Source organism: Fusarium phalaenopsidis (genome assembly GCF_050370095.1).
Source record: "Fusarium phalaenopsidis strain FUZ10S chromosome Unknown contig_32278, whole genome shotgun sequence".
Taxonomy (NCBI): domain Eukaryota; kingdom Fungi; phylum Ascomycota; class Sordariomycetes; order Hypocreales; family Nectriaceae; genus Fusarium; species Fusarium phalaenopsidis.
The window spans coordinates 732,609-748,546 of NW_028145417.1; the positions used below are offsets into that span (position 1 = coordinate 732,609).

Consider the following 15,938-nt stretch of genomic DNA (forward strand, 5'->3'; position numbering starts at 1 on the left):
GACTCAGAGAGAGAAAAAAAAAAAAGTTTTGGTAGCAGCTACAAAAGACTCGCGATCCAAATTCTCTCCTTCTGGGGTTGGTTCCCATATCATTGGCGGACTAATTGCATCCTGAGAGCATTCAATTACTGGGGACTTGGTGAAAGGTACCTGTCCGGGATCATCTGAAAGGACAATCTTGGCCGAGATACCCATTACCGACCAACCGCCGACCATCGGAATCGCATTCGCATCTTTTCTCTCACATACAACGATCGAACATGGCGGACCTCCGAATTCTCCTCATCGGCAATGGTGGCCGTGAGCACGCCCTGGCCTGGAAGCTCAGCCAGTCGTCTCGAGTCCAGCAGATCTTTGCTGTCCCCGGCAACGGAGGCACTGCTGGTTGCCCCAAGGTGACCAACGTCAACTCCGTCAAGGCTGAGGACTTTGCCGGCCTTGTCAAGTTCTCCCAGGAGAACGGAGTCAACCTGGTTGTCCCGGGCCCCGAGGCCCCTCTTGTCGATGGTGTTGAGGGTTGGTTCCGAAACGCTGGTATCCCCTGCTTCGGTCCCTCCAAGGAGGCTGCGCGCCTCGAGGGCAGCAAGACCTACTCCAAGGACTTTATGAAGAAGTACAACGTCCCTACTGCCGCTTACGAGAACTTTTCCGACTACAACAAGGCCATTGCCTACCTTGACAGCATTAACCACGACGTCGTCATCAAGGCCACCGGTCTTGCTGCTGGCAAGGGCGTTATTATCCCCCAGACCAAGGATGAGGCCAAGGCCGCCTTGAAGCAGATCATGGTGGACAAGGAGTTTGGCGACGCTGGTGATGAGGTTGTTATTGAGGAGCTTCTCATCGGTGATGAGCTCAGTGTCCTCACTTTCTGCGACGGCTATTCCATTCGATCTCTGCCCCTCGCTCAGGACCACAAGCGCATCTTTGATGGCGACCAAGGCCCCAACACTGGTGGCATGGGCTGCTACGCTCCCACCAACATTGCTACCAAGGAGCTCACTGAGCAGATCGACCGTGAGATTCTTGAGCCCACCATCTCCGGTATGCGACGGGAGCAGCAGCCCTTCCGCGGTGTTCTCTTCACTGGTCTCATGATCACCAGCAACGGACCCAAGGTTCTTGAGTACAATGTTCGCTTTGGCGATCCTGAGACTCAGACCGTTCTCCCTCTCCTCTCTGCCGACACCGACTTGGCCGAGATCATGCTTGCTTGCGCCAATGGCTACCTGGACAACTGCAAGCTGACCATCGACAACAAGTTCAGCGCCACTGTCGTTCTGGCATCTGGCGGCTACCCTGGCTCTTACGCCAAGGGCAAGGTTATGTCAGTTCAGGCCCCTCCTACTGGTGCTACCATCTTCCATGCTGGTACCACCCTCGACGGCAACGTTCTGAAGACTTCTGGTGGCCGTGTTATCGCCATCAACGCTGTCGGCGACTCCCTCCGGGCTGCTGTTGATGCTGCCTACGCTGCGCTTGACGCCAAGGTCATCGAGTTCGAGGGTGCTTTCTACCGAAAGGACATTGCCCACCGGGCATTCCGCGCCACCACTCAGGCCTCTATGACTTATGCCCAGGCTGGTGTTGACATCCAGGCCGGAAACGACTTTGTCGAGAAGATCAAGAAGGCTGTTGCCAGCACCAAGCGACCCGGTGCTGATGCTGAGATTGGCGGCTTCGGAGGCGAGGTTGACCTGTCCAAGTGTGGCTACCCTCAGGCTCCCATCATCGTCGGTGCCATTGACGGCGTCGGCACCAAGCTCATGATTGCCCAGGCTATGAAGAAGCACGACACCGTCGGTGTCGATCTGGTCGCCATGAACGTCAACGACCTTGTCGTTCAGGGTGCTACTCCTGTCATGTTCCTCGACTACTACGGCTGCAGCAAGCTGGACCTTCCTACCGCCGCTGCTTTCGTCGAGGGTGTTGCTGACGGCTGCCGTCAAGCTGGCTGTGCTCTGGTCGGTGGCGAGACTGCCGAGATGCCCGGCATGTACCAGAAGGACGACTACGACGCTGCTGGCTGCGCTGTCGGTACCGTCACCCCTGACACCAAGCTGCCCAAGAAGGACGCCATGGCCCAGGACGATGTCCTCCTCGGTCTCGCCTCCGCGGGTGTCCACTCCAACGGCTTCTCCCTTGCCCGCCGCATCGTCTCCCGCGCCGGCCTCAGCTACCACGACACTGCCCCCTGGGACCAGTCCACCACCGTCGGCGAGTCCCTCCTCACCCCTACCCGCATCTACGTAAAGTCCCTCCTCCCCGTTCTCCCTCACATCAAGGGTCTCGCCCACATCACCGGCGGCGGTCTCGTCGAGAACGTTCCCCGCATGCTCCCCGAGGCTCTCGCCGCCGAGATTGAGTTCGGCTCCTGGGAGATCAACCCCGTCTTCAAGTGGCTCCGCGAGGCCGGCAACGTTGCTCCCCTGGAGATGTGCCGCACCTTCAACTCTGGTGTGGGCATGGTCATCGCCGTCGACCCCGCCAAGGCTGATGCCGTCGCCCAGGCTCTGGTTGACGGAGGTGAGAAGGTCTACCGCATCGGTCGTCTTGCCCGCCGTGACCAGGGCGAGGCGTGCCTCATCCACAACGTCGACTCGTGGAGTGCCGAGACGGCGGTGCCTACCAAGCGCAAGGAGATGGAGTCATAATAGGAAAGAAAAGAGAAAAAAGCATGGGATTTATGGAGTCAATTGATATAAAGGATGGGTTAACGATGGGAAATGATATGAAAAAGGGGGTTGTCTATAGGATCAAAGATAGATAGAAGGCATGGCTGAAGTGGTATCTCGCCACGCCTACTCCTACATGAATGGCATATGAGTTTTGTGTTTCTGATATATGGTGCTCATTATTCCAAGTGTTCTAGGGGAGTGGGAATACGTGATGGCTTTTCACACTGGTGGTAGTTTTTCTCCCCCCTGAAAAGGAGTCTACACTCTCACATTTCACAATAGCAAGGCAAACAGTGATTACACTTCTTCAACCACTCCTTGGTCAAACAGATGAGACCCGTTTCAAGATTCACAACTGGACCGTTCAGGCTCGCCGTATCTGATCTGATGCAACAACCAAGGCTGTCCTCCATATTCATCATGTATGGGACGAGATCATGCTACCTCATCCCTCTTTCTCTATTCGCCGTTGCCATGCCCAAGACCGATTCCCATGATTCCCAATCCACCTCGCCAAGAATATGGAGTCGTCGTAGAATCGTGGCGGTTCCCATTTACTCCGTTACACCTCGCCTCGCGGAACTGAAAAAAAAAAGAACATGATAACAGATGCATGCCTGTTAAAGAAAAGCCACCTCATCCTTTGGCGACAGGGGAATCATTTTTCGTCTCCTCCAACTCCAGACCAGAACAGGCAAAAAAGGAAATATTATCAACCAACTCCCTTCGATGCCATGTAGCCCGGGAAGTAATTACCTATCCCAGACCACCTCAAGTTTCTCTGCTGCTGTAAATCTACGAAGTCTTGCGTCTTCGCGACCTGGACTTTTTCTGCCTTGGAGGCTGGGTGTCTTCCTACAGATACCCACTTGGTCCATTAGGAGGCAATGTCAAGTTATTCGACAGGTTATTAGATCCATAGTAGCCATTCGTTGCCGTGTTTTGACGCTTAGGGGGGGGCGGTTGAACAGCCGGTTCGTCATCGTCATCCGAAAGCGTCAGGTCAATGATAGCGGCAACCGGACGCTTGCCACTGATGGAGGATGTTCCTCTAGGTCCAGAAGAGGACCCGTCCCGACCGGCAGTGACAGGTGTACCGATACTCGGCGTAGTGGTCTTGGGAGTCTCTAGGCGACGATGACCGATGGGGTTGACCTCTGAAATCAAGACATCGTCATCGTCGTCGTAGTCATCGTGGTAAGACGAATTCCCGTTGGTCAGACCCAGACTCTCGTCTGAGTTCTTGAGGTGCCATTCCCCGTCAGGCTCGATGGTAACCGACTCCAGGCTTTTCGAGGTTCTTGTGAGGATGTCCTTGACATACCTGTTACCATTGTTAGCAATCTTGACAGTATACATAACATCTGCTTCGGAACCTACTCGTCAACTGCTAGTTGGTCAAAGGGCGCCGCTTTAGAGCAGATTGGACATTGCCATTGCGGGCCTTGCTCCTGGAGCTGCAGATACGATGTCGCGTCAAAGCACTGAATATGCGAGCAGCTTAGCCCGCGACATGGAAGACTCAGTCGCATGTAAGATAGCGGGCACTTCAGGGACAGGACTTGAGACGTTGCTACCACGTCAGGGTCCTGTGCCTTTGCGTTGACTACAGAGTGTCAGAGGTGTTGCTCCTAGTTGATTTCAGGTTGATACTTACGCTCTTTTTTGACCATGTCGATTGGTATCCTCCTGCCGGTAGAGATACGCGTCACAAGCTCGTCTACGGTTGTGACCCGGCAGAGATTGAGCACGAGGTAGAATTTCTGCTGAGGGTTAGTTCTCATGTGCAACGAAGCATGCATCAAGATGAACAAGAAACCATGTCTTGGTGACCACTCACCTTGTTCGTCAACGCATATGTGAATTCGACATTGTTAGTATAGTGTGGTCGAAGACGCAGAGCCTTGGTGATGTCAACCGGTCTAGTAGAGCCAGGTTTGTTCTTCAATCCGCGCAGGTTTGCCTTGATCTCGCCACCGTTGACCTTGAGTTCAGACTGGTGAGGGAATGCAATATCCTGCATGCCCGTGGAGTCGCCAGCGCAAAAGACCATGACTCGGTACGAAGTATCGTCAACGCAGTTCTGCAGAGAGGGGTGGTCGTTGAGCTTGATGGGGATAGACACCGTGTTACGGTGCTGTGACATGGCTGGACAAGGGCGTTAGTCGCGCAAAGATCTTGACTCATGAGAGCATCGGCGCGGGGGCATGACATACCATCGCAAGCTCGCACTTCACCAATGGTCGCCTCGATCTTGTAAAACGGACTCGACTTGAAGCTGAGTGCCATTGTTTGCGACCCGCCGAAGCCGGCGCTAGACCGACGACCGTTGGATAAACCGGGCGCACTGCTAGAGAACGACATACTCTGCATAGAGTACGGCTGCGAGTGACCATGAGTGTGTGCATGCGAGATAGTGGCTCGGGCGGGCGAGGTTCCGGCGGGCGCATTCGCTATAGTGTTGTGCACGCTCTGACGGATCTGTTGGAAGCGCACAGGATCGTTGGCGTCGACGGCTTCCTGGATGACTATGGGTACCAACATGGTCAGCCAGTTTTCTCGGATGCGAAATGAATGTGTAAGGTAAAGGACAGGAGGGGGAGCGGGAAGGTATGCATGTTGAAGTGGGTGACAGTGATGGCCGGCTGGCCGCGTGAATGGGATGACTTACGATTGGCGATGCGTTTCTGCAGTTCCGCCTTAATGCCAGTGCTCTTAACGCCGTTGACCTGGCAGACTGACGAGAGCTGTCGATTCAGAAGGCGATTCACCTGCCGCACAAGCGCGTTGGCCTCGTTCCGCGAGACCGCAGCAGCTTGTGTTGACAAGACGGGGTTCATGGCTGACCCCAGGCCTGAGGACGCCATTATGGATGCCGATGGGGATATGATAAGACAGTGAGTGATTCAGGAAGGAGGCTCGAGGTTGTAGGAGGGAGGTGCAGCCATGGAGCCTTTAGGCGGTCGCGAGAAGGAGAAGGAGAAAAGACGTTGTCGGGTGGTGGTCGCGCAGCCGCATCCAAGGCAAGTGCGCATGGAGGCCGATGCCGATGCAGCCTGTCGGAAGGAAAGAGGCCCCTACTCTAGCAGTACCTAGTAGCAGTGAGTGAAGAGTTGCAGTGGCAGCGGGTGGGCAGGTTGCGAGGAAGGAGAGAAAACTGCGCCACAGCGATGGAAAAGGGAAATGCAAACACGGGCGCGCCAAACGGGCAGAAGAGGAGCAGAACAAACGCCGCAGCGCTATTCTTTTCGTCTGTTCAGCGACGGCGATACTTGTTCAGTCTATCTCCTCTACCACCGCGCGCGATCTCCAGAGGGTCGTCGTTCTCTCTCGTTTGATGTCATGCTCGCCTAGGAATCCTCGGCGCGACCGTGTCTTGGAATGGTAGGCGGTGGAGACTGGCAGATACTGGGGGGCTAAGTTAATTCTGGGCTCGCGTTGAGTCCCTGAGTCCCTGAGTTGAAACTAAGCCACATCCGCCACAGATCATAGTTTTTTTTTTCTGTCTTATCGCCAATCTACGATAACGATATCTTCATCTTCGCTCTCTTCCTCTTCACCTTGTTCAACAAGCAACTAATTCACGTCGACAACATGGCAAAGAGTTCACGATCAAGCACCCGAAAGGCCAACAACCGGCGCCTCGTGGCCAATGTGTTTGGCCCGGCCGAATCGGCGCGAGCTGAGCGCCTCTCCGCAAAGCTGCTTGAGCTGGCCCAGCAGCCAAAGCCCGAGTCCTCAGATGTCAAGATGAGTGGTGAGTGTTCAGGCCTTGGAAACCCATGAGACGTGGTATTAACTCGCCTTCTAGTTGATGAGGACAACGAGGAGTCTAATGAAAAGGAGGATGCTCAGGAGGAGGTGACAAGTGAGTATACGTCCAGAATCTACTTTTGTAGGTGCTAACTTGTCCTTCAGCAATGGACGTCGACTCTGGTAAGCCTTCAAGCGGCCGTATTGAGAAGAAGCGAGGCGACAAGCGAAAGCAGAAAAAGTCCAAGATTGTCTTTGCCTCTTACGCCAGCCGGTCAAAGGGAAAGAAGAAGAGAAGCTCCTAAGGGACCAACCGTTATTGTCACATGTTTTCTTCCATCGTCGTCGTTTAAAGCAGCAAATCTGAATCTGAATCTGTGATACCCGAAATCTCAGCCTCGTGTGGCGCAGCTCTCCAATAATTTCTTCTCAGCCAATCATGGCTCACCCCTGGCCCCCTACCTTTTTGGTTCATCTTGGTGAGGCTGAACCAACATGGGCACATCTCGCGCTCCAACACGACACGTTCACTTCTTCCTTTACATTTTGACCATATTTCTGTCTACATGTCCATCTTTTTCATGTGTCCTTAGTCACTCCTTTTACTGATAATTCACCCTCGTAATGGTGTCCTCAAGTAATGGCTCGCTATTGCGCAGCCTGCTGCTCGTTGCGGCCAATCTTCTAATCCCTGTCTCGATCCTCGTCTTCGCGATGGGCTTCTTCCCATACAAGCCCTTTCTGCCTGGACTGGCCGAGTTTGAGCCTCTAGACATTGGGTCGCCGCCCGATGCGCCCTTTAATCGTCTTATTTTCATGGTTGTTGATGCCTTGAGGAGGTAGGGATATGTCTACGAAAGCATCCCTCATGGGAACTGGGTTGACTCTGTGCAGCGACTTTGTATACTCGGATGTGTCGGGTTTTCAATATGTCCAAAGGTACAATCAAATCTTTCTCTTAGATATTCCATTACTTATGCGCTATTAGTCTTATTCGAGATGGCAGCGCAATGCCCTTCACAGCCAATGCCAGATCACCCACAGTTACCATGCCTAGGATCAAGTCCATGACCACTGGTTCTATCCCTTCCTTTGTTGATCTCATCTTGAACTTTGACGAGGCCGACACTTCGTCAACTCTTGCTTCTCAGGATACCTGGGTCGCTCAGATCAAGGCCAGAGAGATGGGCAAGGCCCTCATGTACGGCGATGACACCTGGCTGAAGCTGTTTCCAAACACCTTTGACCGCGAGGATGGAACCTCTAGCTTCTTTGTCGCGGTTTGTCTATCATTCAGATCACTCATGATAGTGTGATTAACCTTTTTATACAAGGACTTCACCGAGGTGGACAACAATGTCACCAGGAACATTGCTGGTGAGCTGGAGAACAATGACTGGGGCCTCATGGTCCTCCACTACCTTGGCTTGGACCATATTGGCCACAAGGCAGGGCCCAGGAGGTAATTATCCTTCTTTGAATGATTAATCTCTTATATTAACGCCGAAAAGCTCCAACATGGTTCCCAAGCAACGCGAGATGGACGGCATCGTCCAGACCCTTTTTGAGGCCATGCAGTCCAAGCCTCACCTAGACTCGACTCTCCTCGTCCTCTGCGGTGACCACGGTATGAACGACGCTGGAAACCATGGCGCTTCCTCGCCGGGCGAGACATCACCCGCCTTGGTCTTCATGTCCCCCAAGCTTAAGACCATCTCCTCCAAGCTCCCCGCGCCGGCCCAGCCCAAGGATGAGTTTGACTACTACTCCATGGTCGAGCAGTCTGACATAGCGCCAACCATTGCCGCTCTCCTGGGCTTCCCCGTGTCCAAGAACAACCTCGGGGCTTTTATCCCTGACTTTCTCCCCTTCTGGCCCAAGACGAGTGACAAGATTCAGATCTTGGTTCGCAATGCTCGACAGATTCTCAACATTGTCACTGCCGCCTTTGGGGCTGAGCTCTTTGATGCAGAGAGCAGCTCTGACCCATGTGCTTTAGAGAAGACTGAGATAAATGAACTTGCTTGTCAGTGGCGGAAGATCAACAAGGAGGCTCATGTTCTCGCTGCTGGTAACAAGATGGACCAGGAGTGGCTCGACGCCATGTCGGAATGGCTTCGCCGTGCTCAGGAGTTGATGAGCAGCATGGCCTCCAACTATGAGATGCCCAAGCTGTACATTGGTCAAGCAATCGCTGCGGTTTCTGCTATTGCAAGCGGCTTGGTGGTCTTCAAGATTGGGGCTCATCGGCAAGGACCTCTACTCCCTTATGCTCTTCTCACGCTGTCGTATGGGGCCATGATGTTCGCGAGCAGCTACGTTGAGGAGGAACAGCATTTCTGGTACTGGACTAGCTCCATCTGGCTGCTTCTTCTGGGGGTTCGGCACATTCGAAGGCAAGCTTCCGCAACACTGAACACCCCCCTGATCTCATGCTAACCGAGTAATAGACTCAACAGCCTTGAAGACATTGGCTGGCTATTCATCTCCCTTGCCGCACTTCGGATAACCAGGGCCTGGAACCAGACAGGCCAAAAGTTCGCCGGAAGCCCCGACATCGTCAAGAGCTTCATCGTCACCCACCCCCAGCTCCTCTGGTCTCTCCTCATCTTCTCGTACATGATCCTCTCGTTCCGCATGCTCGCCCGCCTCAAGAGCCTGCCATCCATGGCCAGCACCGCCCTCACTTCAGTCCTCCTGATGAGCGCCTTTAGCTTCAAGCTCGACTTTACCAGCGAGGACGCGCCGGAGCTTGTTGTTGGGTTCGCGAGGAGCCTTAATGAGCTGTTTCAGGGGCAGCCTCTGGTCTGGAGGGCGAGGACTGTTTTTATAATCCTGGCCATCTTCTCGGCGTATGGAACATATCGCTCCTTTACTGGTGGTCGTAATGGTCAGCTGCAATCAGGTAACACCCCTTTTCTATCAACGACTTCATCCATGGCAATCTAACGAAACCTCCAGCTCATCTCTTCCACCATCTCCTCACCCTCCTGGGCATGACCCAGTCTCGCGCTACAAACATCCCCCTATTCCTCCTCTCCGACATCCTCTTCCACTCCCTCCAGGCCGTCGACTTGTCGGTCCCCGAGATCGCCACGACAACCATCCTCCTCCAGTACGCCACCTTCTTCGCCTTTGGCGGCTCTAACGCCATCTCATCGGTCGACCTGTCGAGCGCCTACAACGGCATCAGCGGCTTCAACATCGTGGCCGTCGGCGTCCTCACCTTTGTGAGCAACTGGGCCGGCCCCCTGTTTTGGTCCTCGGCCGCGAACCTCTTGCTGCTTCGCAAGTACCACGAAGGCCGTCGTGATGCCTTTGTGCAGTACATCTCCCTTCAAACCCTCTTCGTTGCCGTCAGCGTCGCGTTTGTCATGGCTGCTTGCACGGCGCTTAGAACACATCTTTTCATCTGGACTGTGTTCTCGCCCAAGTACCTTTACTGCATGGCTTGGAGTCTTGGACAGCACCTTTTGATCAACATTGCCTTTGGAGGCCAATTGTTTTGGCACGGCTCGCGCGGATAGACAGTAGGATATAAGCCCACAGTTTGGACATAGTCCAAGACTCAAATCTACACTTGTCATGAGAATATCGTCACATTGTTGACAATTAGTGCAATCAAGAAACACGCGTAAATAGATGTATCAACCCCCCATCGCCAAAACTCAATATCCCTCTACCCATTCAAGCCGTCCCGTAACCCACTCGTGACAATGCCAAATCATCCAAAGGTCCAGTCATTACTTCATTACATCTTGAGTCTCAGACGTCCGTCATTTCGACATCGTCGCCGTCTGACAAGAGGTCTTCCACTAATGACTCCCTCTCCTCCTTGGGCACAATGGTATCATCGCTCTCTTCCTCTTCCTCCTTGATACGTGGCTCCGAAACCACCGACTTCTCCTCCTCGGGTGTTTGTCGGCCCAGAGTCACTGACGTGCTACGACTAGAGCGCCTATAGGCAGGCTGTTGCTGCTGATCGTCAAGGGCGTTGACAATCTTGCCCAGACTGACGTGGATCTTGTAGAGGGCGTTGCGGCTGGTGGCATCAGACAGCAGGCTATCTTCGACGGCGGCGCTGACCTCGGTATATGCCTCGCGCAACTTCTCCTCGGTTGAACCAGGGGACACGTGAAGCTTTCCAAGAAGTGTAGCGAGGAGCTTCTTCTCTTCTTCTGTAAAGGAGTTAGTACTGTTCCTTGTTATTATATGGCTTGTCAACTTACTGGCAATGTTGCCTTGCAGCTTCTCCAGAATATCCATGGCAAACTCCAGATGCACATCGCCATTCACAACCTTCTTCTCGGTATCCAACAAGTCCGTAGGGCTGTAGCACTTTCTGGGATCCGTCCAATCCACCAAACAGGCTCCGATGGTGGTCATGCTAACCATATCCTCCTCGACATCCACGTCGTCATCCTCCAAGCCTTCGCGGACGTTGAAGAGGGCGTGGATGGCATCAAGTGCAATAGTTCGCATGAGATCCTGGTTCTCAGCCCGTGAGAAGCAGAACACGGGGAGGAAGTAGTTCAGGGCCTGCCGAACTGTCTGGTTTGATGCTGATGAGGGGTCAAAGTAAGCAACCACCAGCGACTTGAGCAGATCCTGGCAGGCCTCCTCGTCGCTGACAACGCGTCCCAGCAGAAGCTTCGAGACAGCAACAGTAGCAGCTGCTTGGACTTCTGGCGACTTGGCCCCGCCCTTGACAGCCTTGATGTAGACCTTCAGCAGGCTAGGGGTAGAGGATAGCAGATCTGCGCCGTGAACGTTGAGGATATCAGTCAAGATGTGCAGCGCCGTAATCTGAAGAGCGGTGTGGCCCTTGCTGAAGAAGTGCATAAACAGAGTCAGGTTCTCCTCCGCAACTGAGCGATCGAGAAGAGCGCAGAGGCCGAGACAAACCAAGCCTCTCTCTCGAACAGGCGCTTCGTGGCTGCGGACGGCTGGGACAACCAGGTTGTTCAACATCGACACCAGGTCTGTGTTGTCCTGAAGGTTGATGGACACATGCGTGAGCATGCATTGGACAATGTGAAGGCACTTCATGTTGACAATGATCTCCTTGACGGCCTTGTCGTGCGCTTCCTCCTCGCTCATCTCGGGAGTATGGCCTCGCCTGCTACTCTTAGTTGGCGTGCTTGGGCGGCTGCTGACCTCGGACCGAGCTGAGTGGAAGCTGTCCTCGGGCTCCTCAGCTGGCGGGTCATCGACGATGGTGTCGTGAACGTCCGCCACGGACTCGAGGACAATACTGATAAACTCTCGCTCTCCGGCAGCATCAGGGGCGCAGATCCCTTGCAGTGCCTCCACAGCAAGCTTGGTGACTTCATCTGGCAGCTCAGGAATTGAGATGGCTTGTCGGAGAAGGGTAAACATCTTCCGTCGACCAACTTCATCAGAGTAGTCGAGAGTCAGAGCGATTTGGAGTAGCTGTTCAACGATGAACTCCTGTTCCACCGTGTCTTCTTCCTCCTCGTCCTCATCTTCATCGCCCTCAGCCACCCTCTTAACGGCTTCAACAAGGACGTGCAGATATCGTTCCAAGTAGAAGGCAAGCTTTGTCACCTCGGGAAGCTTCTCCTCCAGGAGGGCAAAGTACTTGCCATCGCCTTCTTTACGGCAAAATTCGTTGAAGCTCCTCGCCATGAAAACAGACTCGGCAGAAAGGGTCTCCCAGAAGTTGTCGTCTAACTCAACCGTCTCGCGATAATCCGGTCGGCCCTCCCAGAAGCCCTTCATAGCCTCCAGAGCCACTCCGTTCTCAACTCCCGTGTTGACCACGTCAATTCGCTCCAAGAGCTCCTGAAGGCCCTCAAAGCTCGGAGGTGATGGCTCTGCAGGGGCACCATCTTCACGAGGCTGCACGCCTGCGCAGTCCTCAATCCATCGCTCACGGAACAGTCTGCCCGCAGCTTTTCGGACGTTTTCATCTCTATCTCGAATACCCCATCGGAGGAGCTTCTCTCGCATCTTAACTGAAAGGTGGCGGAAATCGCCTAGTGCGGGCAACAGTCGGGAATAAACAGCCCTTCGAGTTGCTGCATCTTGGTCTCGTGCTCGCTCAAGAAGCAAGGACAGAGTCTCGGGGAGAATAGGGAGGTTGACGAGGAGAGATCTTCGCACATCGGCATTTGGATCATTCTGAAGAACCTCGAGTAGCTTCTCAAGTAGGCCTGTATCGCCATCCTCACTGTCATCAGAGTTGGTGCAACCCTCGGCCTGATTCCCTGCAAGTCGACCAAGACCCAACACCGCTTGAGAGCGGACCATGGCCTCCTTGTCGCGAATCCTCTTCAGCAGGCCATGGCGGAGCTTCTGGAAGAGGTCGTCATCGATGGCATCGAGCGAGTTGATGATGTGCGAGACAAGTTGAGTCGATCGGTATCGAACAACCTTGTCCTTGGCGGTCATGAGCGGAAGGATGGCTTCTAGGAGCTGAGAGATAAGCCGTGTGCTCGGAGTCTCGGGCATTACGCTCGCCTCATCCTCGACATCCCCCATGAGTTCATTATCCTTCTCGCTTGCGTGGCGCAGAAAGAGGCCGACAAATCGGATCGACCGTTCTCCAACGCTCTCGGACTTCTTGATGGGCATAATCTTGGTGACACATCTAATGAACTCGCGATTGAAGGCATCCTCGTCGAAGTCGTTGAATTGTGAGGCATTCGGGTTTTCGGGTTCGTAGCAGCATGGCTCCTGAATCTTTCGCAGATTCACAACCAGCTTGCGGTGGGTGGCTGTAGTTCGCTGCGCATCGCGAAAGACTGCGCATATCTTGGTTCGAAGAGCGTTGTCTGGAGTATCGACAACCTCAGGTGCTGAAGATGCGACCGAGGATCTCGCAGCCGACGTTCGCGTCGACCGGGCTGAAGTTCGTGCGGGCATGATGTTAATGACTGTTAGCCCATTAATATGTAGCAGTAACGTGAAAAGACCGTATGTAATTGTTAGAAGTTGTGCATTGGTTTCCCCTTGTCGCGGTGTGTTGTTGAACCACTCCGCGCGTAAACAATCTTCCAGATATGGTTTAGCGTCAGGCACTTCCCCGCCATCACGTGCGATAAGAGCAGGATGCCAAAAAATATTCCTTATCGGTCAACTACCATTATTTTTTCTGAGGTAGCGCTTGCGATCCTGTCGTTGCAAAGCGTCACACCTCGATCTCTTTCTTTGTCTTTTTTTGTAAATCGGGCAGCAAAATGGGCAAATCGAAGAACGATAGAAAGCGCCCCCACGCCGAAGCTGAGGATCTCGATCCTGCTTCTTTCGAAGACCGCGACAATGGCGCCGTGCAATCGTCCAAGAGAGCGCGAGTCGAGGAGCGACGTTCGCTCTTTGTTCGCTCACTGCCTCCCAATGCCACCAGCGAGACCTTGACCGACTTCTTCTCCCAGCATTATCCGGTCAAGCATGCCATTGTGGTTGTCGATCAAAAGACGAAGGAGTCCCGAGGCTACGGTTTCGTTACTTTCGCCGACGCCGACGATGCTACAGAGGCCAAGAAGACACTCAACAACCAGGAGTGGGACGGTCGAAGACTCCGAATCGATATTGCTGAGCCGCGACACCGAAATGCGGCAAACGGCGAAGTTTCTGCAAACAAGGCCCGCAAGGAGGAGCTCCAGAAGCCCCCCAAGCTAATTATTCGCAATCTGCCCTGGAGCATCAAGACTTCAGAACAGCTTAGCAACCTTTTCCGAAGTTTTGGCAAGATCAAGTTTGCTGATCTTCCACAATCCAAGGGCAAGCTCAAGGGTTTCGGATTCGTCACTATCAGGGGAAAGAAGAATGCCGAGAAGGCTCTGGAGGCTATCAATGGCAAGGAAATTGACGGAAGAACCCTTGCCGTCGATTGGGCTGTTGACAAGGAAACCTGGGCGCAACAACAACCAGCAGAGGAGGAGAGCGACGACAAGGAGGAGGAGGAGAAGGATGAAGAGGATGACGAAGATGAGGCGGAGAGCGCTGATGAGGATGAAGACCGAGGTGCCAAGACCGAAAACCGAGATGATCAATTGAACGCCGACTTGGAAAACTTCTTCAAGAACCATATGGAGAACCTCGAGGAGGAAGATTCGGAAGAAGACGAAGACGAGGATGAGGAGGACGATGTGGAGGAGGAAGACGATAGCGAGAAGGCTCCCAAGAGGATAACGGACAACACCTCCACCCTCTTCATCCGCAACCTACCATTCACCACCACCGACGAGCAACTCAAGAGCTTCTTCGGCCACTTTGGCAAGGTCCGGTACGCCCGTGTCGTTATGGACAAGGTCACCGAGAAGCCCGCCGGAACCGGCTTCGTGTGCTTCTTTGACGTCGAGGACGCAAAGAACTGCATCAAGGGGGCCCCCCGTCCCACAAAGGCCATCACGGCGAACAAGAACTCGATCCTCCAGGACGAGAGCGCCGATCCTGATGGCAAGTACACCCTCGATGGTCGTCTTCTCCAGGTCGCGCAGGCCGTCAACAAGGAGGAGGCGAGCACTCTTGCCGACAGTGCTCTCGCCAAGCGTAACCAGAAGGACAAGCGCCGACTCTTCCTCCTCACCGAGGGCAACATCGACAGGAACTCGTCCATCTTCAACCTCCTCACAGAGCCCGAGATCCGGATGCGTCAGGCCAGCGCTGCCCAGCGCAAGAAGCTCGTTCAGGGCAACCCCAGTCTGCACATCAGTCTGACACGTCTGGCCCTGCGTAACATTCCACGCAACATTGGCTCCAAGGAGCTCAAGGAGCTTGCGCGAAAGGCCGTCGTCGAGTTCGCCAAGGACGTTAAGGCTGGTCGCCGGCAGCCCCTGTCTAAGGAGGAGAATGCTCGTGACGGCAAGGACGCTAAGGAGAAGGAGCAGCAGCGCAAGGCCAAGGGCAAGGGTATCGTCCGTCAGGCAAAGGTTGTCTTTGAGAGTGCCCAGGGACAGAAGCTACAAGAGAAGGAGGGCGGCAAGAGCCGTGGCTACGGTTTCATCGAGTACCACTCGCATCACTGGGCACTGATGGGTCTTCGGTACCTCAACGGTCTCCAGCTTGAGAATGACGCCGGCAAGAAGCAGAGGCTCGTTGTGGAATTCGCCATCGAGAACGCTCAGGTCGTGCAGCGACGACGGGCCAACGAGGAGAAGTCTAAGCAGATGCAGCCAGACCAATCCAAGCCTACAAAGACCGAGTCTGCACCTAAGGAGAATGCTCGATTCTCCAGGGACAAGGGCAAGCCACGTGGGCGAAAGGGCGGCAAGCCAGCCGAGGCCGATGCGGCGGAGGAGGACAGCGGCAAGCCCAATGCTAAGGAGGATATGAAGCAAAAGTTGATTGCGCGGAAGAGGCTCATGCGGAAGAAGAAGGCCCAGATCCGAGGCAAGAAATAAGTGCTGGCATTTGATACCTAAAATGTTGATTTTGGCGTTGTACAAGGGTAGTGTTTGCTCAAATGTGTGTAAGTGAGATCTTAATAGGTCACTCTGATTAGAGACTATCCAAAACTATTTGAGTGCGAAATGCTTTGTT

At 54.0% G+C, this 15,938-nt stretch overlaps 5 protein-coding genes across 5 annotated transcripts; 3 read left to right on the forward strand and 2 right to left on the reverse strand.

Moving 5' to 3' along the window:
- Window positions 1-260: 260 nt before the first annotated feature.
- On the forward strand, window positions 261-2,654 carry LRP88_00845 (bifunctional aminoimidazole ribotide synthase/glycinamide ribotide synthase; the record flags this gene model as incomplete). The annotated part of the gene is made up of 1 exon (XM_083237549.1): window positions 261-2,654. One exon carries the CDS (start codon window positions 261-263, stop codon window positions 2,652-2,654), a length of 2,394 nt encoding a protein of 797 aa, XP_083106054.1.
- An 879-nt stretch (window positions 2,655-3,533) lies between these two features.
- Window positions 3,534-5,545, reverse strand: LRP88_00846 (PINIT domain-containing protein; the record flags this gene model as incomplete). Its single annotated transcript, XM_083237550.1, has 6 exons — window positions 3,534-4,002; window positions 4,059-4,284; window positions 4,336-4,441; window positions 4,519-4,826; window positions 4,895-5,206; window positions 5,350-5,545. 6 exons carry the CDS (start codon window positions 5,543-5,545, stop codon window positions 3,534-3,536), a joined length of 1,617 nt encoding a protein of 538 aa, XP_083106055.1.
- A 727-nt stretch (window positions 5,546-6,272) lies between these two features.
- LRP88_00847 (DUF2423 domain-containing protein) lies at window positions 6,273-6,736 on the forward strand (the record flags this gene model as incomplete). Its single annotated transcript, XM_083237551.1, has 3 exons — window positions 6,273-6,435; window positions 6,490-6,546; window positions 6,597-6,736. The coding sequence occupies 3 exons, from the start codon at window positions 6,273-6,275 to the stop codon at window positions 6,734-6,736; spliced, it is 360 nt and encodes a 119-aa protein (XP_083106056.1).
- Window positions 6,737-10,196: 3,460 nt separating this feature from the next.
- On the reverse strand, window positions 10,197-13,319 carry LRP88_00848 (condensin subunit YCG1; the record flags this gene model as incomplete). Its single annotated transcript, XM_083237552.1, has 2 exons — window positions 10,197-10,609; window positions 10,661-13,319. The coding sequence occupies 2 exons, from the start codon at window positions 13,317-13,319 to the stop codon at window positions 10,197-10,199; spliced, it is 3,072 nt and encodes a 1,023-aa protein (XP_083106057.1).
- A 314-nt stretch (window positions 13,320-13,633) lies between these two features.
- LRP88_00849 (mRNA-binding ribosome biosynthesis protein NOP4) lies at window positions 13,634-15,799 on the forward strand (the record flags this gene model as incomplete). Its single annotated transcript, XM_083237553.1, has 1 exon — window positions 13,634-15,799. The coding sequence occupies one exon, from the start codon at window positions 13,634-13,636 to the stop codon at window positions 15,797-15,799; it is 2,166 nt and encodes a 721-aa protein (XP_083106058.1).
- Between the last annotated feature and the right edge of the window lie 139 nt (window positions 15,800-15,938).